We start from the raw sequence: 18,327 nt of genomic DNA on the forward strand, positions 1-18,327 counted from the left end.
TATCTCTGTTTCCTGGAGGATTTGACTTCCTCTGGAAGCACTGGATTAATATCCTATCTTGCAGCTCAAGCTAGCAGTTCTCTCAGCCCTCAATTTAAGGGGTGAGTGTATTGAGCTCTAGGCCTTTTCTACGCTTAAAAGACCCATTTCTAGCAGCAAAAAAGTCACTTTTCTGATTTAGCTTATCCCAATTTTTGAATGGCAAAAGACTTTCCTGCCAGTAAAATTGCATCCAATTGCATCTAATTGCATAGGCAGTAGCTGGCATAAACATACCAGCACAAGGGAACTGCACCACTAACTGAACTGAAATTGGCCAGAGTTGTCAAAACCCACAAGAAAGAGCTCTTCAGGTATGTAAATAACAAGCAGAAACAGACAGAAAATACTGGCCCACTGTTAGATAGGAGACGTGAAATAGCAACAATGCTTTAAAAGACTGAAGTTCAACAAAGACAAGTGTAAAGTCGTACAGATGAGGAATTCAATCCAAGAGTGCGGGACAGACTGGGATCTACCTGGTTGGGGAGCAGCTCTCTGGAAAGGGACCTGGACATCCTGGTGGACAACAAGCTCAATATGAGTGAACATTTTGCTGCTGCAGCAAAGAAGGGCAACAGAGTTCTGGGTTATGTCAACAAGAGCATCACTAGCAAAGGTTATTCCACTCAGCACTTGTCAGGCCACACATGGAATACTGTGATCAGTTTTGGTCCCTGCTGTATAAAAAAGATGGGCAGGCTGGTGTGGGTCCAAAAGAGGGCCACAAAGATGATCAGAGGATTGGGAAGCTTGCCATAGAAGGAAAATCTGAAACTACTGGATTTGTTTGGCTTTGAGAAAACAAGGCTGAGGGGAGACCTTATAACCATGTTCCAGTTATAAGGGTGGTTAAAAAGAAGATGGAGATTTTCTTTTTACAAGGAATCACATGGCAAAGGTGGGGGTAATAGGTACAGGTTACCCCTGTGGAATTCTGATTGGACACAAGAGGAAAGTTGTTAACAATGAGAACAAGTGGAAGGCATGGCAATAATCTCCCCAGGGAAGTGGTGCATTTCCTAACGCTGGACGCTTTTAAGATCCATCTGGACAGGGTACTGGGTTATCTTGTCTAGCTGCTTTTGCTTGAGAAAGGCTGGACCAGATGACCATTGAGGTCCCCTTACAGTCTTCTATGATTCAGAGATTTAAAAGATGTCAATTTAAGATCTAATCCCAAAGCCCTTGCATGAGTGGTCCCATTAAAAGGGCAACAGATTTACTGTTTGCTCTCATAGATGTATATTGGTCGCCAATATAAGCAAATAGGAATGAAAGAAAAGTTGGACCATATGAATCATGAGCTTTATTTCTAACATGGTATTCTATGATTCTGACTGAGAAAGATAAGCTGCCAAAACTTCTAGCCATTGATCAAATGGTTCCTGATGTGGGGATGCAGAGTGGGGAGGGAAAGGCAGACAAATGCTCTCCTGTCCTTATAAAAAACTTCAGTGTTGCTACATACCTTAAGGAAACAAGAGAGAGAAAACAGTACCTGGTGGAGTGTGAGGTTTGAGGTTATGACTCCAGTTCTAAATTGGTGACCAGACTTTTCATGGGATTTGCATTGAAATACAGAAATGAGAAATACCATAAGGACTCAGGCCTAACATTTACTTTTTGGCTTTCAGCTGGACATGAATCATAAAGAAAAAGTTTACTTCCCCAGCGTCGTGCAGAATTAGGCTGATGTGTCAAAGGCACACTGTAAGAATAGCCTTGATTTAGACTCCAAAGACGAACTCTGTTCTTTCTTCAAATGAAAAAATTATGTGTGCCCATGAACTCTGGCTGCAGCCCAGTTCTAACTTGTGATGGATAAAAAATATCTCATTACCAGCTCAATATTATGATGCATAACACTCTACTGAATTAGTGCCATCAAAATAATTTCAGTCCAATACCTTGAAACTTACTTGAACTGGAATCTCTAATGCGGTATGAAGTGGCATATGGAAGTACCTAATGCATCAAATCATCCTTTAGGACTACTCTTAGATTCTTTCCTTCTTGTGTCATTCTTTTATTTTCCTCTTGTTGTGTTTAAAACGTTCATTGCTAAACTAGGACTTTGAGTGAGGATTTTAGCTTTGACTCTATGTGGAGATGTTGTGTATTTAATGTTGGTTTTAAATTGAAGGATTAATGTCTTTCAGTGATTCTGTGCCTGGCATGATGATTTTTCCATGCAGTTAGAATATCTCCAGTGTCTTTTGTTCTGGCACTGATATTTTTTTTCCCGTTAATGTAGTTATTTAATTTTTAAATAACTTGATTGTGTAGCCAGTAGGGATCTCTGAATAGGGCAGAACCACTCATACTAAGCCAGTTGTAGGATAATTGTGTTAAATCTTGGTGCAGTTTACTAGGGCTCACATGCAATCCCGTGACAATGCAGTAAGGAATCATATCTCAAAAACATGAAAGGTATGAGTCACCTGTGTGAAGGTCTCTTGAGGGTCTACATATCTACCTGAAAGTTTTGTGTAAGCTTTAATAATTCAATAGATATCTGAGGAATGTTCAATTCTTGCCCCAGCTCTCCTCAGAAAGGAGTTGATTTCTATTTCTGTATATTTCCAATACACTTCTTGACACATTAGTTTATTTTAGACCTTCTAATCTCAGTCCATCTAGAATTAGAAGATGTTCTATGCTATAGAAATTTACAGCATGATAAACTACTCTTAAAAACATACTGACATTTAGATTCTTTCCCTCCTCCCACATATGTTGCAATTCAAATGGAAGAGAATAAAGTCTTCCCAGAAAAATAACCTTTTTTTTTTTTTTTGGTATGTTTGTTTAAACAGGGTGTTGAAAAAAATGGTTAGGAAGTATGTTGATGTTAATGTCACCAGGTGAAGATAATGGGCTGCTCTTTAGGGTGAGAAAATAATTTTCCAATAAAAAAAGTGCAAATATTTCTGGCAGTGAGAAATGGGAAGCAAAGCAGATTAACTAGTGATCAAACAAAATACTTTTGGTGAACAGTTTTCTTGGTGGAAGAGATAATTTTTACTGACTCTTTGTGAAACTACCCTGCCCTCATAAACAAAACAGATTTCCCATGATAAATGGTTGTGGACAGGAGCAAGGTACAAGTTTATTTGAGAAAATAACTTCAGGGATCTGCACCATTTTTAGCTCATTGAATGATATTTTGGTCAGAAATATTCAGATGTCATTTACAAAGCTGAGGAAGTTGCAGGCAGAGTAAAAATCCCTTTATAGGTGGCAAATATACATGAATGCTGAATCTGTTTTACAAGTTTTTTAAAAGAATTGATATATTTACTTGAGTTTGAGCTTGAAAAAGAACTCTCAGGGGTCATCAGATGTAATCCCTCCTCATCATGCAAGATTGTTTTAATTACACAAATACTGTCTTTCAAAGATGAGTGTCAAGCATAGTTTTGTGTCCTGCATTCTAATACATGTACTCCCAGTCCACAAAGTTTAGCATGTCTGAAGAGGCTGTTGTCTTCAAGCACACTGTGGCTTTATTGTGAGTTTTCTCCCACATTTGTAACCTCCTGATGTAGTCCAGGCCTGCTATTTCTGAAAAGCAAGGAGCAGGTATATTGATACAGCCACCAGCACAGTGGTCCTGGGGGGCTGGGAGACTGACTTTCATTCTTGTGTGTCTCCAAGGAGTTTTAGTGAGCTTTGGCAATTCATGTAGTAACTGTTTGTGCCAGAAATCTTGTAGAATGAGAAGAGCATCACTGCCCTGGCTGGAAGCAGTTCTTCAGCAAGTGTACAATAAAGCTCTAATACCATTTAATACCATTCAGATAATGAAACGAGGATGCCATATAAGAACCTAAGACACAGCACTGTCATCTGTAATCTACATCAGCAAAACACAAACAGTGATCACCAAAGTGTTTTATTCAAATACATTATGTTTGGTTTGAGCCCAAAATCCTGAGCATGGATACCTTGTATCATTAGACTGAAAATATTTTGTATAATGCCCCAATCCTAAAGTTCTTACTCAGAATTGCCCTTAACTTCAACATTGGTTTCCTAGAATAAAGCTTGGATAAAAAGTTCAGGAATTGTTCCAGTAAATAAATAACTGAAAACAACCTTGTTTACTCCTCATTCCTGTGTTCAGCATGTATCTGAGAAGGAAATAAATCTGCTGTGCACCCCAGGGTAAAGTATATTAATCAACCAGTTATCTTGTTAAGGGAAAATAAATGACTCGCTGTGCTGACTGAATACATTGCAGTGCACAGACCTTGCAGTGCTATAGCAATCCAATACTGACTGTCAGCCATCCAGAGTCTGCTGGAGAAGCTGAAATTCTGAAGGAGTGCAGCAGCAGTGTAGCAATACATTCACAAGCCCATAGGCTTGTCCTAGAGCTAGAGGTACATCTTTAGTATTCACCCTTTGGCAGGTGTTCTTGTGTTAAGGGGTGTTCTGCTCTTCCCTCAACAGCAAGATATGGACAATCTACAGCATCCGAGTCAGTATATATCTCGTATGACAGTTGCCACAACAGCAGAACCCTACAAAATTCCACAGGGACAGACTAGATTAGTTCTATTCCAGCTCTCTCATTTTCATTCTTATTGTGAATGGTGCTGTTGTTGGGGGAACACATGCTCAAAGATGCTGCAGCTAAGGCTGTTTTGCAGCTGTTAGAGGAAGGCAGGCAGAACCACTGCAGCTGACTGGGTTTTTTTAGAAGGCTGGCTTAAAATGGGATATAGGAGGACACAAACAGGTATAGAAAGAATCCCATTTCTCTCCTCTTCTCTTGAGACATCCAGAAATGTGCTACTGAGTGGACAGGAGCCATGAACCTCAGTGGGGAGAGTCTCTGCCTAGTAGGATGCATCAGCCAGCCAATTGCTGCACCTCTTGGAGGCTCAGAGCTCAAAGCTCCCCATGCCTGGCTAAGTAGATACAGCTGTAATCTTAAACAGGGGATGGGATACTTGAGCACAGCAGTTGTCTTTACATGGACATTAGGATTCACTGTCTTTCCCCTTCCTTTAGTCCTGTTTCTGTTTCTTTGAATTTTAAGAAACAGGCAAGGGGAGCTGAAACAGAACTCCTCAAAGAATAGCAGAGGCTCAGCTCTAATTACAGTGAGTCTGAAGGAAGCCATGCATTAAAACATTCATGATTTCAGAATTGCTCTGTGTGTTTCTCAGATGTACTGTTATTTCTTAATAGGTTCCAAAGTGTAACAGGAGACTAGTCTTTCTTCCCTGAGGTACTTGACATATGCAGGGGAACTCTGCTGTCCTGTCAAAAAGATGCATGTAGGCTTTACTGCCTTGTTAGACAGATATTGTAGATTTAAGTGGTGGCTTGACTTTGAGACTGCTGTTCAGATGTAGCAATTCCAGAACACCAAAGGACTTGAAGCAAATTGCTCTCATCTTTCAGGGAAATCTAAAGATCTAAGCAGGTGACTAAAGAGATGTAGGTGCCTAACTTAAAAATAGATATTTCTAGAAGGAGCTCTGTAATCTCTCTGACCCTTCAAAGTCATCTGTCAGATCAGTCTGAAGTGAGAACAGAAGCTGAGTCTATTGGGAGTCCTCATCCCAAGATGTCACCTGCAGGAACAGCTAATCATTATCAACAGAGCTGGGATAATTCTCCTTTGATTCCTCTAAAATTTTAAAAATCTCAATGGCTATTGAATATCTGAAATACATGCTATTACTTTGACATTAAAATACAGAGGTTTCAAGTCAAGTAGTCTAAATCTGAAGGAGAGACTTTTTTTTTTTCTCTTACAACCCTGTATAAAATAATTCTTATACAGAAAAGGTTCCCCATCATTTGTTTTGTAGACTTACTCACTTAGAATATTTAGAAACCTTGTTGATAAGAACTGTGTCAACCTCTGATCTCCTCCAGGTCACTTTAAGACAAACTGCTACTAGAATGTGAAACAAAGGTTTGTCTAGAGCTCTCTTCAACCCAACTGTCAAGCTGCAGGCACTGTGAAAATAGTTGGAATATTTACATCAATCCATGTCATGTCAGGGGTAATTCTCACCTTCAAGGAACAGCTCACTTTCATGTGTGTGTCTCTTTCTGCTCACACATACAGAATGGGAGATAATTAATTGATAATCTTCTGCAATGTAAAGTAGAAACACTGTGATTAAATGAGCTACTCTGATTAATGATTTTATAAACTCTTGTGTAATGTCAATAGTAAAAAGGATACTGCAGCTGTTATTTCAGCAAGACACATCCCTGCCACTTTCTTCAGATAGATTGTTAACCTTGTGTCTCAGAGTTCAGAAGTTGAAAGGAGAGGAGTATATGTAAGTTATTTGTTTGTTCATTGGAAAAAAAATGTTTTCCTACACCCTTATTAGGGAAGATCTGATAGTAACAGTTCCTAGCAATAATAATAAAAATAAGTTGCAGTTGCACTCCAGGTGGAAATGTTCATACTTTGTTGTTCCTGGAAGATGGTGATACTGCAGCATTCAGCTCTTGCTGTTGCAAAAAACAGTCAAGGGTGAAGACCTTATGAGGTGCTCCAAGGTGTTCTTTTCCACTCTCATTAAGCTGTTTTGAAAATGCCTGTCAATTTGGTGCAGTTTGCTCTGTGCTGAAGGAAACAGATTTGCTCTTGAGAAGCGTTATTATCAACTGGAGAAATAAGTTACAAGACAAGTTTGAGTAGTGCAGATTTCACCAAAGATGAGATTATCCCAGCCTTTACTTCAAGCTGGTGGTTTTCACAGGAGAGCCCAAAACATCTAACTCAGTGCTAATGTTGCCGCACTGTGAAAGGGCCTTACTGTCCTCTTTCAAACGTAATTGATTTACCTGATAAGAAACCTGGACAGTTAAAGAAGTGTTTAGGTGATAATGAAAACAGGAGCTGTTCTAGGGAACTGTATCCTTGCAAGGGTGTTTGCTGATGGATGTGGAACAGACAGGAAAAAGCAGGAGCTTTTGGAAAGTGTTTACAGAGAAAGTTTATACTGCACATTTCTCATAGTGCTGGAGGCAACTTTCTTCTGTTATTATAAAATTTGTGAAGGTCACCGAATGCTAATTTTTTTTCTTTACCTCATAAAAATTTTATAGATAAGTGTCTTGAGCCAACAACTACTGCTAGGTATAAAGAACATAAATAAATGTAGGGCTTATACAGCCAAAATTACTATGAGTAGGTATGTATGTCTGTGTAAGTATTTTATCCAGATTTCCATATCCTGTTTAACACTTATGAAGAGGAATCACCACCCCTAAGGATGCTCTGCTGCTGCATGGCATCGTAAACAAAATGTCTCTGGAGTTCAGCACAGCACTTGTATTTTGGTTACAGTGCTAATAAACAAGAACCCCCCTGTGGCATGCTGATGGACTTGTCATTCCCATCAAAGCCATGAACTGTAAAGTGCATGGTTACTGTATTGGTTTCTCCACCTTACTAATTAAAATAAGAATTTTTATTTAAGTTGAATGTTTTTGGGGATTGCTGCCATACACTACATTGCACACTTTTATACTACATCTTTATCTTGTTTATTCTTTAGCTCAGTTGCTGGACACAGGAACTGACATAAGTTAAATTTACTCTGATGCAAAGTCTTTTGGATTTTTTGTGTGTGTTTGTTTGTTTTAGTAATTCATGTGATAGAAAGGTTTTGGTGCAAATAGGATTTTTATGGGTCTGGTAGAGAAAGCTCTTGGGGTGCTGCTATGCCAGGTAAATTTGTTGAACGATCTATTTGGATAAAAATGAGGAAACTGGGACTGCAGGGCCTATTTCTACTGTGAATACATCTTCATTAAATGTATGGTCATCCATCATCTCTGGTTCTGAATAAAATGCTGGGCTACCTAACAAGATGTCCACTTTTCCTGGTGTCATTGTGAGGGACAGGATGACACAAAATGGGGTCACATCTTTAGAGCTCTGTTCTAGCCTGGGACTGCTGAATGTTTCCCACTCCCTGTCAGTGGCTGTGAATGCCTTGCTGACATTTTGGGAATGTGTTTGATGGTACTGATGGTCCTTCTCACATGGAAAAGCAAATGGGGCTGTGCTGTTCAGCAGCAATAGCTTCTTTTGAAGTAGGATTTTGCTGGCAAAATTGATTCTTCTTGCTGAAGATGGATCCAAATCGTGACCACCTAATCCTGGATAATTAACTAAGATTTGCCAAATGCTAGCCAGTCTTCTGCAGAAGAAAATAATTTTTTCTCAATTTGCTGTAGAGCAAGCAGGCCAGGAGAGCTACAGAATATGGCTGAGACAGCACCTACTTAAATTTAGGGGAAAGCACCACTTACTTCCCCACCATCCCTCTCCAAATTAATGTGTGAGAGACTTAGGGAAGAAGAAAATTACTGTCATGGCTGGGCCTACTGACAGATGTGTGAGCTCCTCAGAGATCCCCCAGGAAACAAATCTAAGACAGGAAGGGCTGTTCTAAAAATAATGTGCAGTTTTATTTGCAGAATTGTTACAGCAGGTATTCACAGAGGTGCTGAAATGCTCTTTGGAATGCCTGGAATTTAATCCTCAGCCCGAGTGTCCCAGTGTGCCCTACATCCACAAAATGAATGTGCCATCATCTTGGCTTAGTTTGTGTCATAAACTAGTGAAACTTGTTGATGTTTTGGGCTCAGTCCTACAGTCAAACAACCGCTGAATTCCATGGGAATTTTCTGGTGGAAGGATCTTGTAACAAGCTTTGTTTCTGGCCCAGATCTGATCTGAATGCAGGTACATTACTCTTACCAGTGAAGGCTTAACAGCATGGATTTACAGAGATTTGATGGCTCTTCCTTCACCTCAAGAAGAAGAGTTGTGCCTTGCAGTGTGTTTGAGACTCTAAGTTCTTTGATCTCAAAACCTCAGAACTGTGGTAAGATGTGTGTTGTGATGGCAGCCTGGCGTGAGGATGGATGGAAATGTGAGGGGAGGCAGTTTGGGACAAGCAGAAGAAACCCAGTCGTAATGGATTGACTTATCTATTACAGAAAACAAAGTTTTTGCTTATGAATTTTTGCTGATATTTTTTTCTTGGTCATTTCTGATTTCTTATGTGTAGAGATGGAAGCACATACACCTTGTGACTCACATAGATTTACTCTTGTGGCTGCTGTTTTTAAATTAACTGAAATTATTTTATTATTTTTTAATTTATTTTTTGGATCCTGGGGAAAAATTTCAGAAATTATAGAAATGCCAACGTGTGGATACAGGCTTCTGCTGAGGAGGAAAGAAGTATCCAAGGTTTTATTTTAATGTTTTGCTGACATATGGTGCTTCCAACCCAGTGACAAATTAATTGACTAGATGTAAAAGAGATGGACAGTGCTCAGCAAGGAAGGACAGGATTATAAGACATCTGGTTCTGCCTCTGTTGGATTATGTATACAATATACATTGGACACCTAATGAGTCTCTGCTGCATAAAATAGATTCTCCTTACAATAGAATTGCATGCTTTGTCTCTAAATGAGGTTATTATACACGCCATTGCACAGTGTTTGAAGAACTTGGTTGGCCATTGTGGGGAGTAGGGAGAGAAAAAAATTGTAAAACAATTGCACTTAAGACCTTCAATCTATCAATTGCCTCATATTTACCCAAAATACTATTGCACTATTACAAAATACAAATATATGGTACATTCAGGGTTGAAATGTTAATATTGACCGGCCAGATTTTGATAAGGTGGATTTTTCTTTTGCTGTTGTTTTTACTTTGCAGTAAAATCTTACTTTCTCAGAAAGAAAAGATGGTAGTAGAAATACCACTATGAAGTGGTATAATAACTCTCTACTCAGAATGAATTAACAATTTATTATTTGCTGCTAGGGAAAACTCGGTCTGAGTCTCAGGAGGTTTTGATTTTTCCGGAGATAAACTATAAACAATTTCATTTATAAGCAACTCTTCCTCAGTAATCTGCAGAGTTTAAGGACAATGCTTGCAAAAGTAAGGCATGATTTGAAGTGATTCCATTTTGGGGGTCCCAACTTGTGACCATTGTAGTGCATAGTTTTCAGAAAATGATGAGGTCTAAAAACTCCAGCCTCCTTATGCCCTTGAAGACTGGACATCTAAAATTTTACATCTTCAAAATAGCAAACCACTTCTGAAAACCACTCAGTGGTTTCTCAGTGGCTCAACCACTGAGAAAGACCAAATGTAGCAATTCTAGATGACGTGATTGCACCATTTCCCACATCAACAGATGAATTCTGCAGTAAGAGTTGTAGAGAGAGCTTTTAAAAAAGACAGTTAAAAGGGGCTTTGTCAAATCCAGTGTAAATAATCACCTATCCTACCTCCTTCTTGGCATTTTTGTCTTCCTCAGTTAAACCTTTTGTCTGCTAGTCTCCTTTTTAATTCCAGTTTCAATGTACCAGAAAAGGATGTGATCTTACTAAATAATATTATTTAATGACCATAGTTTTTCAGGGTAGATAGTAAAACTATTGTAATGTGCAAAATTATGAAGGTGGCTTTTTTCAGAGCTTAATTCTTGAGACTAAAAACAAGTACACTCTCAAAACACAGCTGAAAGCAGCATTTCAGTACAGAAAGCTGTAAGTGGGTCCATGGTGTGGTTTCTTTTCAGGCATGGCAATATCCACCTCCCACAAGTATTACTGTTCCAGCATAAAGGAAGAGGAGACACATGACAAAGAAAAATTACTTGGTAATTGTGCTAGTCATAATTGTTGCTGTTTATAATTTCTTTCCCTTTCCCAGAGCCCCTGCAGTTAAACTGAAAGGTTATATATTTATAAATCTCTGTGTTTGTGTACATGTGCTTTGCTGGATTTTCTTTGGAAGAAGTAACTCTTTTGTACAGTCCTCTTTTGTACAGACATTTCTATAGCCAGCTCACATCCTGTTGGGTGAAGCTGTGATCCTTAATGTAAGGCAATGTGACTCATAAGAAGAAAGATTGCAATAAGCACAGTTTCTAGTGATTAATTTCCCAGCCCTGGATACTCTTCCAGTAACTGCTGAGGTAGAGAGTGCTTGCTAGTGATGGTGTTTAAGAGCATTTCGTTTGTGGTTTGAAGTAGCTGGATGTTTATCTTAATGAGCTCTCCCACTGCTATCACAACAGCTTTAAATACCTTATGGCTAGTGACACACAGGCAGATTTGTTTCTCCAAATACCTTCCTGACTGAGTTGCAATTTTCAGTGAGGTTGATTTCCTCTCAGGCTGTGCTGCTGCTGTAGTAGTTTAATAAGAGCTCTTCCTCTTGTCTCTTCCTTAGGAAAAGGAGAAGCTGTATGTGGAGCTGAGGCACGTATTGGCCCGGCAGCCTGGGCCCGAAGCCACGGAGCAGCTGCAGCAGTACCGGAACATTCTCCGGGAGAAAACCAAGCAGATCAAAGTAAGAGGGTCCCACTGTCCCTGGGGAGGGGCTGCCAGCCCGGCAGAGGGGCTGCATGCACCAGGAAAACAAGGGTATCACTGCATCTCCTCAAGGGACAGCCAAGAGCAACAAAAGAACTTTTTTTGCACATTGTGCTACTTTGTTTAATTAAAATAGCAGAGAGGTCCTATTACAATAGGAGTGTGCAGCACAATACTGTAAAAGTGGTTTTTGCATGGACTTTCTGGGATACTGACAGCTTTTAATTCAGCTTATTCTCCTTCCCTTTATCTTAAACTGTTAATATCTTTAAGAAGCAAATTAAGGTAATTTCTTTTTTCTTTTTAACAAACTAGTGGGAATATATTGAGAATCCAGTCATAAGTTACTTACATTTCTCTTGCCATGTGTACATGTATATTTAGATTTGCAGATTTTGTGGAGATGACAGGAGGAACCTGTTCTAACCTCTTGTCAGTTGAAGGGAGGAGTTCCTGGTTCCGAAAGAATCTTGTAGAAAATTTTAAAAGCATAATATTAAAAAGTGAGTCTTTGATAGAATATTATGATATTCTGTGAATGAGCTGATCTTCTCTTATTCTTGACTGCATGAGAGATCAGTCTCCCCAGGAGTTCATCTACTTCTGCAGCTCCTCTCTCTGTTGAAGTCATCATCTCCTGTTCACTGCATCATAATCACGTCTATACTAACCATGAGGAAAAAAATGCAGGAACAGATGGGCCCTTAGGAAACAAAGAGGCTGTTATGCAAATCTTAGCTTTCCATGGGGAAGAAAAACAATGTAGAAAATGTGAAATAGGAGCCAAAGTTTAGCTAAACTGAACGTGATTTGAAGTTCTCCATAAGGTCCTTATTTGTCCTTAATGCAGTCAATTGCTACTTTGTATTTCAAGCACAGCATGCTGTAGCATGATGGTGTCCATGCCATTTTGGGGTGCCAGGTCAAGCTATCACTCTTTTGAAAGAAAGAATGTGCACTATGCATGCTCCCCCTTTTTTAAAATTTTATTGATTCACATGCAAGTGGCTTTATATTCATATTTACAGTGCCTGGTACTACTTTGCCTGTTTGGATTAAATTACTCCACTTAGCTGTGCATCCCTGTGAATAAACCCCATTATTATAAAATAATTCCCTGATTTATTAAGACCTTAATTTTGTATTTTTGCCCAGCTTTATGTCTCAGAAATTAAGAGCTAATCTATTAATGTCATTCCCATAAATATTGGAGTGTATTTTACATGTTGTATTATGGTTAAATGGCATAACCTTTATTTTGTAAGATGTTTTTAGGTGAACTGAGATGAGATCAAATGAAAGATCAAGATGGAATTGAGTTGTGCTGGAAAATGATCATGTCTTACATCTTCAAATAAAAAAGGAAAAAGTGGTTGTAAAAGTACTGACTTATGCGTAAGTGAAGCAACATCTCCTGTTTCTGCTGTTTGTGTTTTGTTTATTAGGCTTTGTCCTCAGAACTGACTATGTGTGAAACACAGAGCAAAGAATACAAACATGAAATTGAAAGACTTAACAGTGAGCTTCTGGAAGTGAAAAAGAAATACCTGTCTCAGAAACGCAAGGAGCAACAGAAAAAGTATGGGAAAACAACAGTTTTGTCTACACAACTTCCTGCAGAAGCTAGATTTTTGTTTTAGACCCTTTTGATCAGAATGTGACCAGATTTTACTGAGATGATACAGTTTTGTTGCCTGATTTTCCTGAATGTTACCCTCCATGTTACTTCAGTCTGGTCTGGATTTACCATGATCTATGGCCAGGACAAGAACATCCATCAGAGATGTTGCTGAATATGTTCTGCAGTCCAGTTAAATTATTCATACCAATGAGATGATGCCCAGAGAACACAGATTAGTGTCTTGTTTCTGACATCAAATCATAGAAGTATAGAACAGTTTGGGTTGGAAGGGACATTTAAAGGCCATCTAGTCCAAAGTCCCTGCAATGAGCAGGAACGTCTCCAACTATATGAGGTTCTCAGAGTCCCAACCTGACTTTGAATGTTTCTGGGATGGGTCATCTCCCACTTCCCTGGGCGACTTGGGCCAGTCTTTTACCACCCTCATAACAGAAAATTTCCTTCTTATATCTAGTCTAAATCTACCCTCCTTTAGTTAAAAACCCTTCTCTCTTGTCCTATAGCAACAGGATTTCTGGCCTGTAAGTGCCCATAGCTGGCTCATGTCCAGCCTCTCACCCACCAGTACTCCCAAGTCCTTCTGGGCAGGGCTGCTCCCCATCTGTTTGTCCCCCATCCTGGATTGATACCAGGGCTTGCCCTGACTCAGGTGTAGCACCCAGCACTTGGTCTTGTAGAACCTCAAGAGATTCCCATGGGCCCACTTCTTGAGCTTATCCAGGTGCCTCTGGATGGCATCCCATCCCTCAGGTGAGTCAACTGCCCCATTCAGCTTGTTGTCATCTGAAAATTTGTGGAGGGTGCTGAGGGTGGACTTCACCCTGAATGAGAGATTACTTAGATTTCTGCAGTCAGATGGTGTGATCTGTTACCAAGTTTTTCTGTTTGCACAGAAAGCCTTTTGTCTTTCCACTCACTTCCATTCTCAGCCTGTGCCTTCCTCACACACTAAAGGCAACAGTTCTCTACATTTGCTGAATATAATTTAAAGTTGCCTTTATCACTTCTTCCTTAATCCCATTTCATACAGCAAATGATTTGATGACTAAATGAGAAAAATAATCAGTGATAAACAGTGACTTTTGTCCATCTGCAAATTGCATAATGTTACCTTAATGTTTGGAATTAGCAACAATTGTGCAGTGCTAATGGCCTTTCTGGAGCTTTAGGATCAATATGTGAGGCTACCATAATGCCTGATAATCCATTTCCGGTAGCTAAATGTCTCCTTCACAGTAGATTTGTTGTTTCCATTTTGGACTCTGGCATCATGTCTCTTTCTCTTCATAAAATGAGGAGAAATTCACCTACATTTTGTTGTTATATCTCACCTAGAATTAATTCCTGTCATAAAAACTCCACTTGTTAAGGACGTAATTGCTTTAAAATAAAACAAAAAATACTGTGTGAGTCGATGGTGGCTGAACTGGGGCATGTTATACAGCGAAAGGAATTTCATATTGAAAGTCATTTAATGTTGGATACACTGTTTATAGGTTCAGGATAGATACCTGCCACTGGGACAGCTTGTCAGGTTGTTCTTTTGGGCAAGCATGACTGTGGTCTGATGAGCATGGGTGTCTTTATGGCATCTGTGTTTTGGGAGCACATTCAGGTACTGTTAGTGGTGCTTCTGCAGGCTGGCATCATCTTGTGGCTCCCACCACAGCTCAGAAGGCACCAGCACTGTGCTGCCAGCCCTGGCTTGCACCTCTGCTGTCTTGTGGCAGCCGAGGGTGGTGCTGGGCTTTGCTGTCCTCTGCCCCTCACTGCTTTGTACCCCAGTCAAGCCTGTTGGACTGGACCCTTCTTTGAAGAGCACAGGGGCAGAACTGGGCATACCAGTCCTGGATAACTGCAGTTTCTGCTGTCTCTAGACTGTGCCTTGTGTTGGCAAGGGAAACAACCTTGTGCAGCCCTCCTTCTCCAACCTGCCAGGTGTGCAAGACACACTGCTGACTTCCTGCAGTAGAGAGAACCTGTTGTGCAGTCAGGTTCTTCCCCAAGGAGTGCTCTTCCCTGCCATAGAGCCATTCCACAGCTCTGCTGCCTCAGGCAGGGCTGGACAGGCAGTGCCTGCTCTGTGGATGTTGACCAAAGAGCCAGGGCCATTTGATTCATACAATCTCAGATTTCTCTAAATCCCAGCTGACAGAAAACCACTGACTTGATTCTCTATCTTGCTTGCTAATGTTAACATCATGTCTGAAATAAATGTAGCTGGTTTTGCTAATAAAAAGTGGATCCTGTCAGGACAATAGCATTACCGACATTATTGACTACGCTGGAATGAAAGAGAATTAATGCTCTCAGATAACCTTACACAAAGTTATCATCTAAAGCTTTTATTGATTTGCACAAGATAACTTTGAGTTGTGATTTAACATCTTGGTACTGAATAAATGCAGCTTTGCATGTGATGCTGAAGGAATATAGTGACAGTGGGAATTTAACTTTGGCTAAAAAATTAAAATTCAATGTTTAAGATTTTGGTTGTGAGTTTGAAGTCCTCTTTTTCAGCTCTCTAATTCTAAATGTTGCTTTTCCCAGTTGTCTTAGCTGTTCTTTTTCTATCTCTTCCTGTTTTTAACTTCAGTTTCTTGAACCCTTTCTGCATCACTATTTTCCTAGTTGCTTCTAGCACCAGGATCCCATTTTGATTCTGATAAGGATTTGTGAGAAAATATGAAGCTTAAATCCACACCAGAGACCTAATCCAGCAGTCCTATATATGTAAATAACTGCAATGAGGGATGTCAGTAGTAACTGGGAGCTTTTGCACGTGTCTGGTTGCACATTAATTCTGCATAATATATTATAGTATTCAGTGGCATAGAATTTTCCATACTGATGAGCACATCTGTTTGTTGTCTCCATGGAAGCATGAGTTAAAAATGAGCATGGATTCTGGATCATTTTATCTCCCCAGACTTGGAAATCCAACAGTGAGATGGGATAATCCATCTGAATACAGAATGTTAGTTTTTGGTGCTGTCATCTGGCACATCCATTAGGGCTACATTGATACAATTAAAAACAGTTATAAGTGGTTTTGATTGTTAAGTTCATCTGTGCCATCTTTTGGATATTCTACCTCTGTATGGGTCAAATTTGGAAAAGGATGCATAACTAGACATCTGACACAGTTTCTCTGAACTTCTTCCTATTCTGACAATTATTTAGGGGCAAATAGAAAAGTAATAATTCCAGAAGTGTTTTCTTTCCCCTTACTGGGGACTGAGGAAAGATGCTCCTGTGACATAGCTAGATTTTGTAAAAGTGTGGTTGCACTCAAATTTTTCTCAATCTCAGTGACTGTGAAATGAAAGAATGGTACTGACTTTCTTTGTAAAGCCTTGAGACTGTTAGGATAAACTAGAACTTCATAAAGCTCCACTTGGTTAATCTTAAGTATCTCAGGACCTCTCTCTGAAGCATCCAGGTATGTTGCAGTGAGTTTGGAATATTGCCCTTCATCTTTGTACTGCTCTGCTTACCTCCCCAACTTTGTCAGAGTGGAACCAGCTAACCCTCGTTCACTCCTCCTAAGGCCATCAAATTCAAGACCTCCTGGATTCTCAGGTGGAGCAACTCCCTGGGGCTCAGTGCACCTACAGCACACTGCTAGTTTTCTGCAAATGTCACAGGGCAATTATCACTGGAACTTTGTTATAATGTGAAGACAGATAGCACTATATATATTCATTAAAATTCAGCAAAGGAAAAGAAACTCTCCCTTTCGTGCCTTTGATGAATGTAGCTGTTTGTTTGAAAACCGGCATGTTCCAGCTAGAACAGGATGGTGATTAGAAATCTGCAGTCATGGAGCTCATGTACATACTTGCTCTAATGAGGTGCTCTGACCATTTTGGGGAGTAGCATAAAGAAAGCTCATTTATTTCTAATTTTTAATAATTCCAAACCCCATCAGTAGTTTTGTAATTAGATCCAAACAGACACCTAGTCTTGGAGGTTTAGCCTAACAGGCTTTAATCAACACTTTTAAAATGATCTCTTGATAGTGGTTGCATGAAAGAAACTCTGGAGGACACAGATTTCCTTAGTTTGCAAACATCTCTGGGCCACAGAATGAAATATGAATTTTCTGTTTCTTTGTTTCTATTTAAAGGGAGAAGGAGCGATCCGGCATTGATATGGGGACGAAATTACCACCCCTCAAGACTGATGTACCTCACTTCAACATGGGGGGCTTTCCTTCAAGCAAACCCATTCCCAAAATTGCAGTCTAGGAATGCACTCATCTAGTTGCATTTCTGTTCCCAGTTTCCTGTTTGAGAAACTGTAATTTTAAAAGAGATTCAGAATCTACTGAAATCACTGTATCACCTTCAGGAAAATTGTGTATATTGTATATAATAAAACACATTTTTACACTGGAATTACATTTTATATTGCCTTTTATATTGCATTTATATTTTGTACATTTTCTATTGGAATTAACATAGTTCTTTTTACAAACTGTGTACCAAATCTGCCTATTTGATGCCAGCAGACACCTGCATGGATGTAAATGGATAGTGGAGATATTTCTTCTTCAATATTGTGTCTCTGTTTAGCACTGTAACACCACAAAATGCCTTAATATGTAGTTATTTCTCTTTTATCTGCTTCAGTTGTAAGCACACATTCCATTTATCTTCTGACTCAAAGCACCTGAAAAAAATGAAAATACAGAAAAGAAGAAAAATTAATAGGCTGATGTTTCAAGCCCTGCTGAGCAAATGCAAAATTAACAGGTCTTTACTTAGATGTACATATGTAGCAGTTCTCTGTGTAGGTAGTGTATAATAAGGTTTATGCAGTGTTTGCTGCAGTTGTTAGGAAGATCAAGGAAGTTTGTGGCCACAATGTACATTATTAAGAGCACGATTGTGTTTACTCTGGTAGATACAAAGTGACATAATTATGTCTGTTCAATTGGGGGGACTGTGCACGCTCAGTGGGACATGCTGTTCTCCCACACAAATCCTTCCGAGCGATTAAAACTTGGACTCAAAACATGGCAAACTTTATGCTTTAATTTCTAGACACTTGGGCATTTTTGTAACTTTCAGAAATTGTTTTTGTAATACAGCAGGAGCCCTCCAACCTTTTCAGCCAAAAGAGATTTAATTACCATTCATTAACAAGTGAAATAACAAAGTCACGGCATGAGGTGCTGAAGTATAGAAAACTTTCAAGCTGTAAAATAAAATGTTTTGAAACCGATTTGAACGTGG

General features: G+C 39.5%; 1 protein-coding gene across 1 annotated transcript in view; it reads left to right on the forward strand.

Moving 5' to 3' along the window:
* The window catches only part of CFAP58 (cilia and flagella associated protein 58), a 56,263-nt gene extending 38,926 nt beyond the window's left edge, over positions 1 to 17,337 (forward strand). Inside the window, exons 16-18 of the mRNA XM_005520881.3 lie at positions 11,303 to 11,422; positions 12,891 to 13,024; positions 17,217 to 17,337. Of these exons, the coding sequence (XP_005520938.2) occupies positions 11,303 to 11,422; positions 12,891 to 13,024; positions 17,217 to 17,337 (375 nt within the window). The remainder of the gene's footprint in view (positions 1 to 11,302; positions 11,423 to 12,890; positions 13,025 to 17,216) is intronic.
* Positions 17,338 to 18,327: the final 990 nt, after the last annotated feature.

Source organism: Pseudopodoces humilis, chromosome 9, assembly GCF_049639895.1.
Source record: "Pseudopodoces humilis isolate 2021_Gansu_Grassland_sample_001 chromosome 9, ASM4963989v1, whole genome shotgun sequence".
Classification (NCBI taxonomy): domain Eukaryota; kingdom Metazoa; phylum Chordata; class Aves; order Passeriformes; family Paridae; genus Pseudopodoces; species Pseudopodoces humilis.